The sequence below is a fragment of the Ovis aries genome, chromosome 17, assembly GCF_016772045.2.
Source record: "Ovis aries strain OAR_USU_Benz2616 breed Rambouillet chromosome 17, ARS-UI_Ramb_v3.0, whole genome shotgun sequence".
NCBI lineage: Eukaryota > Metazoa > Chordata > Mammalia > Artiodactyla > Bovidae > Ovis > Ovis aries.
The window spans coordinates 71129210-71144804 of record NC_056070.1 but is presented as its reverse complement, the minus strand read 5'-3'; the positions used below and the strand labels follow the sequence as shown (position 1 = coordinate 71144804).

At 50.8% G+C, this 15595-nt stretch overlaps 1 protein-coding gene and 1 long non-coding RNA gene across 18 annotated transcripts in view; one reads left to right on the top strand and one right to left on the bottom strand.

Moving 5' to 3' along the window:
* LOC114108841 (immunoglobulin lambda-1 light chain) overlaps positions 1-15595 on the bottom strand; it is a 469312-nt gene that overhangs the window by 75264 nt on the left and 378453 nt on the right. The window contains exons 1-2 of one of the 17 annotated variants that reach the window (XM_060401335.1): positions 13082-13170; positions 12663-12966 (exon numbers count right to left, since the gene is read on the bottom strand). The exons of 15 other annotated variants lie outside the window; for them this stretch is intronic. In XM_060401335.1, coding sequence (XP_060257318.1) covers positions 12663-12966; positions 13082-13127 — 350 coding nt within the window. In that variant the 5' untranslated portion in view covers positions 13128-13170. Of the gene's footprint in view, positions 1-4580; positions 4885-5000; positions 5090-12662; positions 12967-13081; positions 13171-15595 lie in introns of those variants that run through there. One more of the 17 variants, XM_060401344.1, reaches the window with a different exon arrangement.
* Positions 8586-14894, top strand: LOC132658059 (uncharacterized). The gene is made up of 4 exons (XR_009597064.1): positions 8586-8892; positions 12456-12616; positions 14292-14397; positions 14619-14894. It is a non-coding gene; the product is annotated as an uncharacterized LOC132658059 (long non-coding RNA).

Below are 15595 nucleotides of genomic sequence, written 5' to 3'. Positions count from 1 at the left end.
GAAGAAGGTGAGAGGGGCCAGTGTCAGCCCAGAGTCAGGTCACCCGAGGTCAGGCAGCAACAGGTAGAGGCGGACAGGGAGCAACGGACTGGCTCCAAGTTGGGAAAGAGCTCGTCAGAAGCGTACATGGCCACTCTGCTTATTTAACTTACATGCAGAGTACATCATGCAAATTGCTGGGCTCGATGAAGCACACGCTGGAATCAAGATTTCTGGGAGAAATATCAACAACCTCAGATATTCAGATGATACCTCTCTAACGGCAGAAAGTACAGAGGAACCAAAAGGGCCTCTTAATGAGAGTGAAAGAGGAGAGTGAAAAAGCTGGCTTGACACTCAACATTAAAAATACTAAATCCTGGCGTTCACTCCCAAGACTTCAGGCAAATAGATGGGGAAAATTGATAACATGAGAGACTTTATTTTCTCGGGCTCTGAAATCACTGTGAATGGTGACTGCACCATGACATTAAAAGACACTTGCTTCTTGGAAGGAAAGCTATGGCAAACCTAGACAGCATATTAAAAAGCAGAGACATCACATTGCCAACGGAGGTCCATATAGTTGAAGTCACAGGTTTTCCAGTAGTCACATGCGGATGTGAGAGCTGGGACACAGAGAGGACTGAGCGCCAAAGAACTGATGCTTTCAAACTGTGGGGCTGGAAAAGACTCTTGAGAGTCCCTTGGACAGCAAGGAGATCAAACCAGTCAATCCTAAAGGAAATCAGCTCTGACTATTCATTGGAAAGACTGATACTGAAGCTTCAATATTTTGGCCACTTGATGTGAGTTGGTCTATAAAGAAAGCTGAGTGCTAAAGAATTGATGCTTTTGAACTGTGGTGTTGGAGAAGACTCTTGAGAGTCTCTTGGACTGCAAGGAGATCCAACCAGTTCCTCCTAAAGGAGATCAGTCCTGAGTGTTCATTGGAAGGACTGATGCTGAAATTGAAACTCCAATACTTTGCCCACCTGATGCGAAGAACTGACTCATTGGAAAAGAACCTGATGCTGGGAAAGATTGAAGGTAGGAGGAGAAGGGGACAACAGAGGAAGACATGGCTGGATGGCATCACCGACTCAATGGACATGAGTTTGAATAAACTCCGGGAGTTGGTGATGGACAGGGAGGCCTGGAGTGCTGAAATTCATGGGGTCGGAAAGAGTCGGACTCAACTGAGCAACTGAACTGAAATGAACTGAACTGAACTGAATTGTCAATATTTTTGATGGCAATTTTCCGTCATTTTCTCTTTATCCTCCATATTAGATGTCAGCTCTCACGCTAGACAGGGGTGTACCTGGAGGAAAGCTCTGCCTTTTCCTTTCAAAGCAATTCACAGGGGATCTTTTTCTGTTTCTGATGTGGACATTCCCCTGCAGCCGCTGGAATTCTGTGTCAAGTAGGAGGTTTATGCACCCCTGGCCCAGGTTGTCACATGTTTATTCAAATATTCTCCAGGGAAATCTTTGTATGAAAATTCACTGTTTTTGTAGGACACCCAGAAAGTTCCTCTTGCACCTCTAAGACTTTGGACAGTGGCCTGCTGAGCAAACCAGTGAGATGTTCTGGATTTTCTTTTTTTATGGGAAGAAGAAACATATCCAGCCAACAAATCGTGGGTCAATAGTTGTCCAGGTAGCAAGCCAGTTCCTCCCCGGACCTTGTCTCAGAGGAACGCCGGGGTCCAGCCCCCGCAGGATCCAGGGAAATCCGAAGGAGAAATGGCGTCGGCGATAGCGATTGATTTAGAGAGAGAGAGATAGTTAAGAATGTTATACATAAGAAAATAGAGGAGAGAAGAAAAGAGGCTGGTGTTCCTTGGTTTATACAGAAAATCAATAAAGTCTCAAGACAAGAGACTTGCACCGTCTACGTGAGGCCACAGGTGTCCTCCTGGTCTTCTGAGGGAGTGAAGGCACAGAACGTGTTCCTGTTCAGGTCGTAGAAACCCCGGGCAGATAAGTGAACGCAGGGAGCACCCATGCTCCAAGGGATCAGCCTGAAAAAGAGAGGGAGAGGGAGAGAGAGAGATAGAGAAAAAAAAAAAAAACAAAACACGGGGTGACCAAGCTTCTGCGAGGCCCCAAAGCTTTATTTTTCAAAAGGTACTTTCATACCTTGCCTTATACATAGAGAGAAATGAAAGATGCAGGGTCATACAGAGTCAGCCCAAACATTCCAGCAGTATTGCCCTTATCGAAACCAGGATTTTTCTGCATAACTTTCCCACAAAAGATGTTGTGTACAGTATCTTCCCGCCTTGGAGGCCTGTGAACATTCCATGACCCTCTTTTGATAAAGGCTGCTCAACCAGAAAACTTATTTTCCCTCAAAGTGTTTTTTCTTTATATTTCTAATCTATGTCAGCCTCAGAAAATGCCAAACAGAGTTACGTTTTTCACAGAGCAAAGGTGCAGTGAGTTACAAGAAAGAACCAATTAGCTCAAAAGTCTGATATGGTTAAATTCAAGGCTAGCATTCTAGTGTTTTCTTGCATTCACGCTATGTTGACTAATGCACCCCCAGGTGCGCAGTGGAGAAGAGATATGGGGACTTAGCAACAGGCATTGGCCCAATAATGAAATCCTACATCAGCGCTAGCACTACTCTAATAAATTTTAACTCTTTCAAAGGCTCTATGTTTTAGGCTTTCCATGCCTCTCACAGTTGGCAGGCTGTAAATAATCACGAGTAGCTGTAAGAGTCTGGATATACCTGCCGAGCAAGCTAGAATGCTAACAGAGGGGGTTTGATTTGAAATATTCCTCTCATGTCCAGGAGACTTATTAGCTATAGCCCTAAGTTGATTTTCTCCAGAGAAAGGTGGTCAGGGTTAGCCCCCTGTTAATGTCAGAGGAGTTGGGGAAAGTCATGAAACAGTAAATCAGACCGATTCTGGTTCTCGGATAGGTGCTCGAGAAAGCCTAGGGAGCCCCTTGAGTTCTGAAACAGGCTTCTAGTGTCAGGCGTTTTCTCTCTCTCTCTGAAGGGCCGGGAGGAAACAAACCAGAACTGTCAGCTTTTTTCCCTTCTCTCTACAACATTACAAGGAGGTTTCTCTTACAGTCTGTGTTGCCATGACAACACCTGGTTCCATCAGAACTTAGCTTTTCTCAAACCTTGAGCTAACCAGTGCATTTTCTTAACCAGTGCGTTTTCTTACGGAAATGCTTTTCTTACGTTATGTTAATGATCTATGTATTTACCCTGGAAGTGAAAGTGAAGTCACTCAGTCGTGTCCGACTCTTTGCGACCCCATGGCCTGTAGCCTACCAGGCTCCTGTGTCCATGGGATTTTCCAAGCAATCGTCCTGGAGTGGATTGCCATTTCCTTCTCCAGGGGATCTTCCCAACTCAGGGGTCGAACCAGGTCTCCCGCATTGTAGACAGACACTTTCCTGTCTGAGCCACTGGGGAACACTTGTGTTTACCCTAGACTCTTGTTTTCCTTCGAGTTGATTCTGCCTAAGGCTCAGAACCATAAAGGCTCAGCAAACCAGTATGTTTTACTCATGCAAATGTTCTCTTAAGCTATATGAATGAGACAATGTATTTGCTGGGAAACCTAGCTTTCTTTAAGAATCGCCTCAAAGGTTTCATGGCCTGGGGTGACTTACCTTGTGCCAATATTATCTCAAAATGCATGTTGCGGTTGAGGGGCCTGGTGCCACTCTCTGAGTTTTGAGACATTTCCTTTCAGCAGCCTGTGCATAGGTGTATAACTTCCTGCTAAAAACTAGCAAGGGGCCATTCTTTCTGCTTCTGATGTCTATGTCAGACGCTTTCTCTATCTCTTTTACACTTTAATAAAACTTTATTACTCAAAAGCTCTGAGCCATCAAGCCTCGTCACTGGCCCCGGATCGAATTCTTCTCCTCCGGAGGCCAGCAATCGCAGCATCTTTCCTGGCTCAGCAACAGCCTTTCACTAAGGATCACGTTTTGGACTCTGCTTCCAGTAAATCATCAACCAAACCACTGGGACTCCCCTGTACCCTCTGCCCCCCTGCCAGCTGCAGGTAGCATGAAACTCAGAGCCTGTGTGAAGGGGCCCCAGGTCAGTGAATGGAGCTGATCCAGCAGTGTGCTCCACCCACCACTGACCACCTCCCTTCCTGTCCGCTGCCTGTTTGGTCTAGGGGTTTCTGTCCCTGTGAAATAGGAGAACCAAGCAGTTCCTGCAGTGCAGTGTCCCTCCTGTGGGTCATAGTCTCTATCCAGCCTAGGAACCTGCTGAGCTGATTGCGGTTGTTGGTCTAGAAACAAAGGGGGCAACACGGGTGGGGGCCCAGGGGAGAATCAGCACAGGCCCACGTGGCAGCTTTCTCATGACCCGTGACTATTTTCTTGGGTCATGCTCCCACTCAGATGGGGCTTAAAGAGGAGGGAAAACAACCATGAACCACCGCTTCCTCTTCTCCTCATCCCTGAGAAGGGTCCTCAGGGGCCCTCTCAGCTGCTGACGCTTCAACACCAGATGCAGACGAGCTACCAGCAGAGTCAGAGCAACAGGGAGCCTGTGGCCTCAGGTGGGTTTTGGCCTCACTTCCCCATGAACTTGAACCATTGTGCACAGTACCACCACTTTTATATGAGCCACAGTAATAGTCAGCCTCGTCCTCTGCCTGGAGCCCAGAGATGGTCAGGGTGGCTGTGTTCCCGGACTTGGAGCCAGAGAACCGAGCAGGGATCCCTGAGGGCCGTTTGTTGACATTATAAATCAGAGTTTTGGGGGCTGAGCCCGGGAGCTGTTGGTACCAGCCAACATAGCTATAACCACCGATGTCACTGCTGGTGCCAGTACAGGAGATGGTGACCGTCTGTCCCGGATTCCCAGACACTGAGGCAGGCTGAGTCAGGGCAGACTGGGCCCAGGACCCTGCAAAGAGGAGAAACACACTGTGGTCAGTTCCCTGCTGGAGCCCAGGTCACCCTGACGACAAAGACACCAGGGATGAGTCAGGTCCCCGGGGTTCCCTTCCCTGGAGGCCTCACCTGAGCCCTGAGTGAGGATGCTGATGAGGAGCAGAGCCCAGGCCATGGTGGAGACGCCCCAGACGCTGCCTTCTGAGCCTGCAGCCCTGGGCCTGGTCCCCATTGCCCTCTTATCCCCTCCCCCAGAGGAGGGCGGGGCCCCCATGCAAATATGCTTCCTGCTCCTGCCCCTTCTCACCCCCTCTGCTCACCCTCTCTGACCTGGCCCTTTGTTCTAGATACTTCTCCCTCCCTGGTTAGCAGAACTTCCTGAGAATTAACTCTTTCACATGTTCAGTGAGGACAGACCAAGTCCATGACAGGATGTGGGCAATGAACTTGGGGAATGAACTGTCTTGGTGTCTTTCCACAAGTCACCGTGGTTCCTGGAGGAGAAATCCCAGAATGCCCAGTGGCTGATCCGCAAAGAGAGAACTGGGGCCCCGATGGGTCAAAGCTCCAGCTGCCCCACACTCCAGGAGTCAAATGCAGAGCTGGAAACCATTACCCCTCAGCTCTTTCTGTTTAAAAGCTGTTATTGAGGGACTTCCCTGGTGGTCCCATGGTTACCTCTGTGAGCTTCCACTGCATGGGGCTTGGGTTTGATCACTGGGAACTAAGATCCTGCATACTGCGAGGCACAGCCAAAAAGAAAAAGGAAAAGGAAAAAGAAAAGATTCTATGGAAGTATAGTTGATTTACCATGTAGTGTTAATTCTGCTGTAGAAGAAAGTGGTTCGGGTATACTCACGGATGCATTCTTTCTCCATGTCCTTTTCCGACACGGTTTATCACAGGATAGTGAACACAGTTCCCTGTGCTCTGCATAGCACCTTGGTGTTTAGCCACCCAATGGATAAGAGTCTGTCCTGCTTGTCCCAAACTCCCCACGGGTTCCTCCTCACCCCAGCTCCTTCTTGTCCCCCTCTCTTTGGAGAGTCCTCCCTCATGTTCCCCTCCACCCTCTCTCGGCGGTGCTCTGAGTCTGAGACCTGAGCCTGAGCCATTGGCCATCTGTCAGCACTTCTGAAGATGGTTTATTGCAGCGCGAATGCGTTGGGACATAAGAAGGGATCTGGGGAAGCAGCCGCTGACACCTCCCTTGCTGCTGTTGGTTAGGCATCAGGTGGTGTTAACTCTGTGCGACCCCTGCACTGTACCCACCAGACTCCTCTGTGCACGAGCTTTTCCAGGCAAGGATACTGGAGTGGGTTGCCATTTCCTTTTCCAGGGTGTCTTCCTGACCCAGAGACTGAACCCAAGTCTCCTGCAGTGGCAGCTGGGTCCTTTACCACTGAAGCACTGGGGAAGCGTCTTGAAGCTTCACGTGGGACAGTGTAAGCCATCCGAACCTTCCCGAATCCTGGCCTTTTCTGCCCCCTGGTGGCTGTAGACTTTGCCAACCAAGCCCAGGGAGGCAGCTGAGTGGCAGCTGGAAATCCCTCCCTCCTGCCCTCCCCTTCCCATCCAGCTCAGCACCAGACCTCTCCCTCCAGCCTGCTGCCCTCCCTGCCCCAATCCCCTCTAAGCTCCTGTCTCTTTGTCCTTTAACTCCCTCCAGGACGGGATGTATCACCTGCCCCACCAGGTGGACGGACCGTCACCCAAGACTGCATAACTCATCCCACCACAGCCTAGGCACCAGGTCACCTGGGAGACAGCTGTTTATACCGAGTGACACACGCTTCAGAAGCACAAGAGACGTGACTCCGTGGCCAATGAAGGGCAGAGCTAAAGGGATCCCCTTTCCAGTTCAAGTCCCACAAAGGCATTCTTTGCCCTCTGTTTTCTTCAGAGAATCCATGACAACCTCACTCTTTAAAACCATGGTCTTGTGTTGGTTTTGTTTTGGTGTTTTTCTGTTTCCACCCTAAAACTCATGAGCACATGCCTTCTTGAGCATCGCACCAGCAGCCGCTCAAGGACAAATGTTTGTTGAATGAGTCTGGGTGAGAGGAAGGAGGGGAGGGCTGAGCCTCCTGTTTCAAGATGAAAAACTTGAGTTTTTATCAGCTCTGTTCCAGGTGAACATCCTAGGTCCAGATGGAACAACAGTATGCTTAAAACTAACATTCAAAAAAACAAAGATCATGGCATCTGGTCCCATCACTTCATGGCAAATAGATGGGGAAACAAAGGAAACAGTGACAGACTTTATTTTCTTGGGCTCCAGAATCATGGTGGACGGTGACTGCAGCCATGAAATTAAAAGATGTTTGATCCTTAGAAGAAAAGCTATGATAAATCTAGACAATGGATTAAAAAGCAGAGACATCACTTTGCTGACAAAGGTCTGTATAGTCAAAGCTATGGCTCTTCCAGTTCAGTTCAGTCGCTCAGTCGTGTCCGACTCTTTGCGACCCCATGAATCGCAGCACACCAGGCCTCCCTGTCCATCACCAACTCCTGAAGTTCACTCAGACTCAGGTCCATCGAGTCGGTGATGCCCTCTAGCCATCTCATCCTCGGTCGTCCCTTTCTCCTCCTGCCCCCAATCCCTCCCGGCATCAGAGTCTTTTCCAATGAGTCAACTCTTCGCATGATGTGGCCAAAATACTGGAGCTTCAGCTTTAGCATCATTCTTTCCAAAGAAATCCCAGGGCTGATCTCCTTTAGAATGGACTGGTTGGTATTCCTTGCAGTCCAGGGACTCTCAAGAGTCTTCTCCACCACCAGTTCAAAAGCATCAATTCTTCGGCGCTCAGCTTTCTTCACAGTCCAACTCTCACATCCAACATGACCACAGGAAAAACCATAGCCTTGACTAGACGGACATTAGTCGGTTTGAATGTGCTGAGACATTACTTTGCTGTCTAAGGTCCGTCTAGTCAAGGCTATGGTTTACAGACATGAGAGTTGGACTCTAAAGAAGGCTGAGCTTGAAGATTTGATGCTTTCAAACTGTGGTGCTGGAGAAGACTCTTGAGAGTGTCTTGGACTGCAAGGAGATCCAACCAGTTCCTCCTAAAGGAGATCAGTCCTGAGTGTTCATTGGAAGGACTGATGCTGAAACTGAAACTCTAATACTTTGTCCACCTGATGCAAAGAACTGACTCGTTGGAAAAGACCCTGATGCTGGGAAAAGATTGAAGGTAGGAGGAGAAGGGGACGACAGAGGAAGAAATGGCTGGATGGCATCACCGACTCAATGGACATGAGTTTGGCTAAACTCCAGGAGTAGGTGATGGACAGGGAGGCCTGGCGTGCTGCAGTCCATTTGGTCACAAAGAGTCGGAATTGACTGAGGGAATGAACTGAACTGAACTGAACTGAACTGAACTGAATTGTTAATATTTTTATGGCAATTTTCCTCATTATGCCTCCATCCTCCATATTAGACGTCAGCTCTCAAGCTAGACAGGGGTGTACCTGGAGGAAAGTTTTGCCGTTTCTTTTCAAAAGCAATTCACAGGTGACATTTTTCTATTTCTGATGTGGACATTCCCCTGCAGCCGCTGGAATTCTGTGTCAAGTAGGAGGTTTATGCACCCCTGGTCCAGGTTGTCACATGGTTATTCAAATATTCTCCAGGGAAATCTTTGTATGAAAATTCACTGTTTTTGTAGGACACACAGAAAGTTCCTCTTGCACCTCTAAGACTTTGGACAGTGGCCTGCTGAGCAAACCAGTGAAACGGTCTGGATTTTCTTTTTTTATGGGAAGGAGAAACATATCCAGCCAACAAATCGTGGGTCAATAGCTGTCCAGGTAGCAAGCCAGTTCCTCCCGGGACCTTGTCTCAGAGGAAGACAAGCTTTTGGTGCAATTGAGGTGCTTGCTCTCAAGGCTGGGGCAGCACTTTGAAACAGGTATTCCTGGTGGCCCTCGTCGCTTACAGCACCTACACACGGGCACAGCCTGAGGGCTCTGGGATTCAGACGCAGCTCAGGGCCAGCGTGATATTGCCTCTGAGGTAAGAATTCGAAGGGCAGGAGTGACATGTGGCCAGGCAGTGGCATGGGGGAGCTTCTGGGTAATAAATCTGGGTGTTTGCAGCTGCCTGGCCCAGGATGGCGCCCGAGGAGCGGAACAGGATTGACACGGGTGGGTTGAGGCCAGCCCTGACCTTCACTACTTTATCCGGGGCCTGAAGACCTTCAAGGAGGTTCAGCTGCTGCGTGTGGCTGAGGGTCCTCTGGGCCTGAGCCCTGTCTACTGTCACCGTGGTGACCATCCATGCCTTCCCCAGATATCTGCAGATTTTCTGCTGTGCGTGCAGCTCAGGATTTAGGGAGCGGCCTTGATGGGGAAAGGCAGGGGCTGAGAGGGCGAATAACAATGCCAAGTTCCCTGGGGGAGGAAGAGGTTCTTTCTGGTGGACCTTGAAAAGCATTCTCCTGAAGTCTCAGGTTAGAGAGGTCTTGCTTGAAAACGCTGGATCAGCATGGCTGGACGGACCTGTGAAGGTCATCACTGGCTCAGCCTCCGATCTGGTCTTTGTCCCTGGTGTGCTTTGCCCGTGGTCAGCTGAGAAAGGAGCTGCTCTTCTCACGGGGAAGGGACGCCCCCTCTGTGGAGCTGATCCAGGCGCTGGGCTCTGGAAGGACCAGGCGGGGAGGAAGGTGGAGTGGGCTATGCCAGGCTGCTTCAGCCTCCCCGTGAGAAGCTGTGAGTGTGAAGCAGGTGCATCGGGCCCGAATATGCAGAGGTCCTCTGCCTTGTCCCCAGCGATGGTGTGGTCCAATCTGCCCCCAAGGATGGACTTAAGAGTGACTGGGGGCGGATGCAGGTGAGGGTGCCTGTCGGCCTGGATGACGGTGTAAGGAAGGGTCTTGAGTCCCCACAGGCTGGGAGCTGACGGCCGAAATGAACAGAAGGAGACACCCACGGGCACCCCTGTTAGGGCCCCTCCCCAAGGCCCCTTGCCCAGGCCCCCTCCCCACCGCCCAGGGCATCCGCCCTGACCTGTGCAGAGGCCCGTGAAGGGGACCGTGGTCCAGGACATGCTGGTGATGCTCCTACACGCGGTGCTCCCTGAGGGCCTCGTGGCTGCGGCCCGCCTCCCGCGCCGTGAACTCTCCCCTGTCTCTCCAGGGAGGAGCAGCCCTCGGGCCCATCCCCAGCCACCCAGCTTCCTGCCTGCACCGGGGCTGGGTCCCAGCTGGGGACCCCTGCCCGACCAAGGGAGGGCGGAGGGGGTGGTGAGGGCTTCGTGCCTGCTTTCCTCCTGCTGTCACCCACTGTTGCCGGGCATGAGGGCCCTCGTGGCTCCTGAGGCACGCGCGAGGACCACTTTCAGGAAAGGAGAATGGCGTCAGATGAAAAGATACTCAGCTGGGCCATCTCCCACTAACGGAGACAGGGACTCACAGTGCCCCCTGCTGCTGAAAAGTCTGAAAGTCTCCTTTCCCCAGACTCCAGGCCTGATAGACTTGACCATGGGCCTCTGGTTGATTCCCTCGAAAATAAGCTGCTTCTTCTTTTTTTTTTTTTTTTTAAGTACTTTTAGCTCTTTTTTAGAAAATTTATTTATTTATTTATATTTATTTTTGACTGCAGCGAGTCTTCATTGTGGAATGGGCTTTCTCCAGTTTTGGCAAGTGGACAGAGGAACTTGGCGGGCTACAGTCTACGAGGTTGCAAGAGACTTAGCAGCTTAACCACCACCACCACCAACCTGGCTCAAGGCTGGAAATTGATCCAGGCGCTGTGACTTGAGTTAGACTTCTGTTCACTTGACCTAGAAGGCTTTGGAGCAAAGTAGGAGTTTGGCGGTGGTTTAATTGATAAGTTGTGTCCTACTCTTGCGACCCCATGGACTGTAAACACCGCTCTTCTATCCATGGGATTTCCCAGGCAAGAATACTGGACTGGTTTGCCATTTCCTTCTCCTGGGGATCTTCCCCATCCAGGGATTGAACTCTGGTCTCCGGCTGGGCAGGTGGGTTCTTTAGCACTGCACCACGTGGGAAGCCACCTCCAAGTGTGGGTAGCAGGTCTTAGAGCACAAATCTACTCTAACCTTACAATCTCCTTAGGTGTTGAGTCCCTTTGTGTTCAGGCAGACAGGTCTGGGTCCTCTAGGTCACTCACTAGTGAGAGGGAAACAGGAAGGAAGGCTGTGGTCTGCAGATGGAGGAAACAGGCTTCCAGTATCAGGCGGTTTCTCTCTCTCTGAAGGGCCGGGAGGAAACAACCCAGAAGTGTCAGCTGTTTTCCCTTCTCTCTACAACATTACAAGGAGGTTTCTCTTACCATCTGTGTTGCCATGACAACTCCTGGTTCCATCAGAACTCAGCTTTTCTCAAACCTTGAGCTAAGCAGTGCATTTTTTTAACCAGTGCGTTTTCTTACGGAAATGCTTTTCTTACGTTATGTTAATGATCTATGTATTTACCCTGGAAGTGAAAGTGAAGTCACTCAGTCCTGTCTGACTCTGCGACCCCGTGGCCAGTAGCCTACGAGGCTCCTGTGTCCATGGGATTTTCCAAGCAATCGTCCTGGAGTGGATTGCCATTTCCTTCTCCAGGGGATCTTCCCAACCCAGGGGTCGGACCTGGGTCTCCCCCATTGTAGACAGACACTTTCCTGTCTGAGCCACCGGGGAAGCCTTGTGTTTACCCTAGACTCTTGTTTTCCTTCGAGTTGATTCTGCCTAAGGCTCAGAACCATAATGGCTCAGCAAACCAGTATGTTTTACTCATGCAAATGTTCTCTTGAGCTATATGAATGAGACTATGTGTTTGCTGGGAAACCTAGCTTTCTTTAAGAATCACCTCAAATGTTTTATGGCCTGGGGTGACTTACCTTGTGCCAATATTATCTGAAAATGCATGTTGTGGTTGAGGGCCTGGTGCCACTCTCTGAGTTTTGAGACATTTCCTTTCAGCAGCCTGCGCATAGGTGCATAACTTCCTGCTAAAAACTAGCAAGGGCCACTCTTTCTGCTTCTGATGTCTATGTCAGACGCTTTCTCTATCTCGTTTACACTTTAATGAAACTTTATTACTCAAGAGCTCTGAGCCATCAAGCCTCGTCACTGGCCCCGGATCGAATTCTTCTCCTCCGGAGGCCAGCAATCCCAGCGTCCTCCTGGCTTTCACTAAGGATCACTGGACTCTGCTTCCAGTAACTAATCAACCAAACCACTGGGACTCCCCTGTACCCTCTGCCCCCCCTGCCAGCTGCAGGCAGCATGAAATGCAGAGTCTGTGTGAAGGGGCCCCAGGTCAGTGAATCCAGCTGGTCCAGCTGTGTTCCACCCACCACTGACCACCTCCTTCCTGTCCGCTGCCCGTTTGGCCTAGGGGTTTCCGTCCCTGTGAAATAGGAGAACCAAGCAGTTCCTGCAGTGCAGTGTCCCTCCTGTGGGTCATAGTCTCTACTCAGCCTAGGAACCTGCTGAGCTGATTGCGGTTGTTGGTCTAGAAGCAAAGAGGGGCAACACGGGTGGGGGCCCAGGGGAGAATCAGTACAGGCCAAGTGGCAGCATCCTCACGAGCCGTGACTATTTTCTTGGGTCACGCTCCCACTCAGATGCTGCTTAAAGAGGAGGGAAAACAACCATGAACCACCGCTTCCTCTTCTCCTCATCCCTGAGAAGGGTCCTCAGGGGCCCTCTCAGCTGCTGCCGATTCAACATCAGATGCAGACGAGCTACCAGCAGAGTCAGAGCAACAGGGAGCCTGTGGCCTCAGGTGGGTTTTGGCCTCACTTCCCCATGAACTTGAACCATTGTGCACAGTGTAAGCACTTTTATATGAGCTGCAGTAATAGTCGGCCTCGTCCTCTGCCTGGAGCCCAGAGATGGTCAGGGTGGCTGTGTTCCCGGACTTGGAGCCAGAGAACCGAGCAGGGATCCCTGAGGGCCGTTTGTTGACATTATAAATCAGAGTTTTGGGGGCTGAGCCCGGGAGCTGTTGGTACCAGCCCACACCATTATAACCGCCAATGTCACTGCTGGTGCCAGTACAGGAGATGGTGACCGTCTGTCCTGGATTCCCAGACACTGAGGCAGGCTGAGTCAGGGCAGACTGGGCCCAGGACCCTGCAAAGAGGAGAAACACACTGTGGTCAGTTTCCTGCTGGAGCCCAGGTCACCCTGAGGACAAAGACACCAGGGATGAGTCAGGTCCCCGGGTTCCCTTCCCTGGAGGCCTCACCTGAGCCCTGAGTGAGGATGCTGATGAGGAGCAGAGCCCAGGCCATGGTGGAGACGCCCCAGACGCTGCCTTCTGAGCCTGCAGCCCTGGGCCTGGTCCCCATTGCCCTCTTATCCCCTCCCCCAGAGGAGGGCGGGGCCCCCATGCAAATGTGCTTCCTGCTCCTGCCCCTCCTCACCCCCTCTGCTCACCCTCTCTGACCTGGCCCTTTGTTCTAGATACTTCTCCCTCCCTGGTTAGCAGAACTTCCTGAGAATTAACTCTTTCACATGTTCAGTGAGGACAGACCAAGTCCATGACAGGATGTGGGCAATGAACTTGGGGAATGAACTGTCTTGGTGTCTTTCCACAAGTCACCGTGGTTCCTGGAGGAGAAATCCCAGAATGCCCAGTGGCTGATCCGCAAAGAGAGAACTGGGGCCCCGATGGGTCAAAGCTCCAGCTGCCCCACACTCCAGGAGTCAAATGCAGAGCTGGAAACCATTACCCCTCAGCTCTTTCTGTTTAAAAGCTGTTATTGAGGGACTTCCCTGGTGGTCCCATGGTTACCTCTGTGAGCTTCCACTGCATGGGGCTTGGGTTTGATCACTGGGAACTAAGATCCTGCATACTGCGAGGCACAGCCAAAAAGAAAAAGGAAAAGGAAAAAGAAAAGATTCTATGGAAGTATAGTTGATTTACCATGTAGTGTTAATTCTGCTGTAGAAGAAAGTGGTTCGGGTATACTCACATATACATTCTTTCTCCATGTCCTTTTCCGACACGGTTTATCACAGGATAGTGAACACAGTTCCCTGTGCTGTGCATAGCACCTTGGTGTTTATCCACCCAACGGATAAGAGTCTGTCCTGCTTGTCCCAAACTCCCCACGGGTTCCTCCTCACCCCAGCTCCTTCTTGTCCCCCTCTCTTTGGAGAGTCCTCCCTCATGTTCCCCTCCACCCTCTCTCGGCGGTGCTCTGAGTCTGAGACCCGAGCCTGAGCCATTGGCCATCTGTCAGCACTTCTGAAGATGGTTTATTGCAGCGCGAATGCGTTGGGACATAAGAAGGGATCTGGGGAAGCAGCCGCTGACACCTCCCTTGCTGCTGTTGGTTAGGCATCAGGTGGTGTTAACTCTGTGCGACCCCTGCACTGTACCCACCAGACTCCTCTGTCCACGAGCTTTTCCAGGCAAGGATACTGGAGTGGGTTGCCATTTCCTTTTCCAGGGTGTCTTCCTGACCCAGAGACTGAACCCAAGTCTCCTGCAGTGGCAGCTGGGTCCTTTACCACTGAAGCACTGGGGAAGCGTCTTGAAGCTTCACGTGGGACAGTGTAAGCCATCCGAACCTTCCCGAATCCTGGCCTTTTCTGCCCCCTGGTGGCTGTAGACTTTGCCAACCAAGCCCAGGAGGCAGCTGAGTGGCAGCTGGAAATCCCTCCTCCTGCCCTCCCCTTCCCATCCAGCTCAGCACCAGACCTCTCCCTCCAGCCTGCTGCCCTCCCTGCCCCAATCCCCTCTAAGCTCCTGTCTCTTTGTCCTTTAACTCCTCCAGGACGGGATGTATCACCTGCCCCACCAGGTGGACGGACCGTCACCCAAGACTGCATAACTCATCCCACCACAGCCTAGGCACCAGGTCACCTGGGAGGCAGCTGTTTATACCGAGTGACACACGCTTCAGAAGCACAAGAGACGTGACTCCGTGGCCAATGAAGGGCAAAGCTAAAGGGATCCCCTTTCCAGTTCAAGTCCCACAAAGGCATTCTTTGCCCTCTGTTTTCTTCAGAGAATCATTTACAACCTCACTCTTTAAAACCATGGTCTTGTGTTGGTTTTGTTTTGGTGTTTTTCTGTTTCCACCCTAAAACTCATGAGCACATGCCTTCTTGAGCATCGCACCAGCAGCCGCTCAAGGACAAATGTTTGTTGAATGAGTCTGGGTGAGAGGAAGGAGGGAGGGCTGAGCCTCCTGTTTCAAGATGAAAACTTGAGTTTTTATCAGCTCTGTTCCAGGTGAACATCCTAGGTCCAGATGGAACAACAGTATGCTTAAAACTAACATTCAAAAAACAAAGATCATGGCATCTGGTCCCATCACTTCATGGCAAATAGATGGGGAAACAAAGGAAACAGTGACAGACTTTATTTTCTTGGGCTCCAGAATCATGGTGGACGGTGACTGCAGCCATGAAATTAAAAGATGTTTGATCCTTAGAAGAAAAGCTATGATAAATCTAGACAATGGATTAAAAAGCAGAGACATCACTTTGCTGACAAAGGTCTGTATAGTCAAAGCTATGGCTCTTCCAGTTCAGTTCAGTCGCTCAGTCGTGTCCGACTCTTGCGACCCCATGAATCGCAGCACACCAGGCCTCCTGTCCATCACCAACTCCTGAAGTTCACTCAGACTCAGGTCCATCGAGTCGGTGATGCCTCTAGCCATCTCATCCTCGGTCGTCCTTTCTCCTCCTGCCCCCAATCCCTCCCGGCATCAGAGTCTTTTCCAATGAGTCAACTCTTCGCATGATG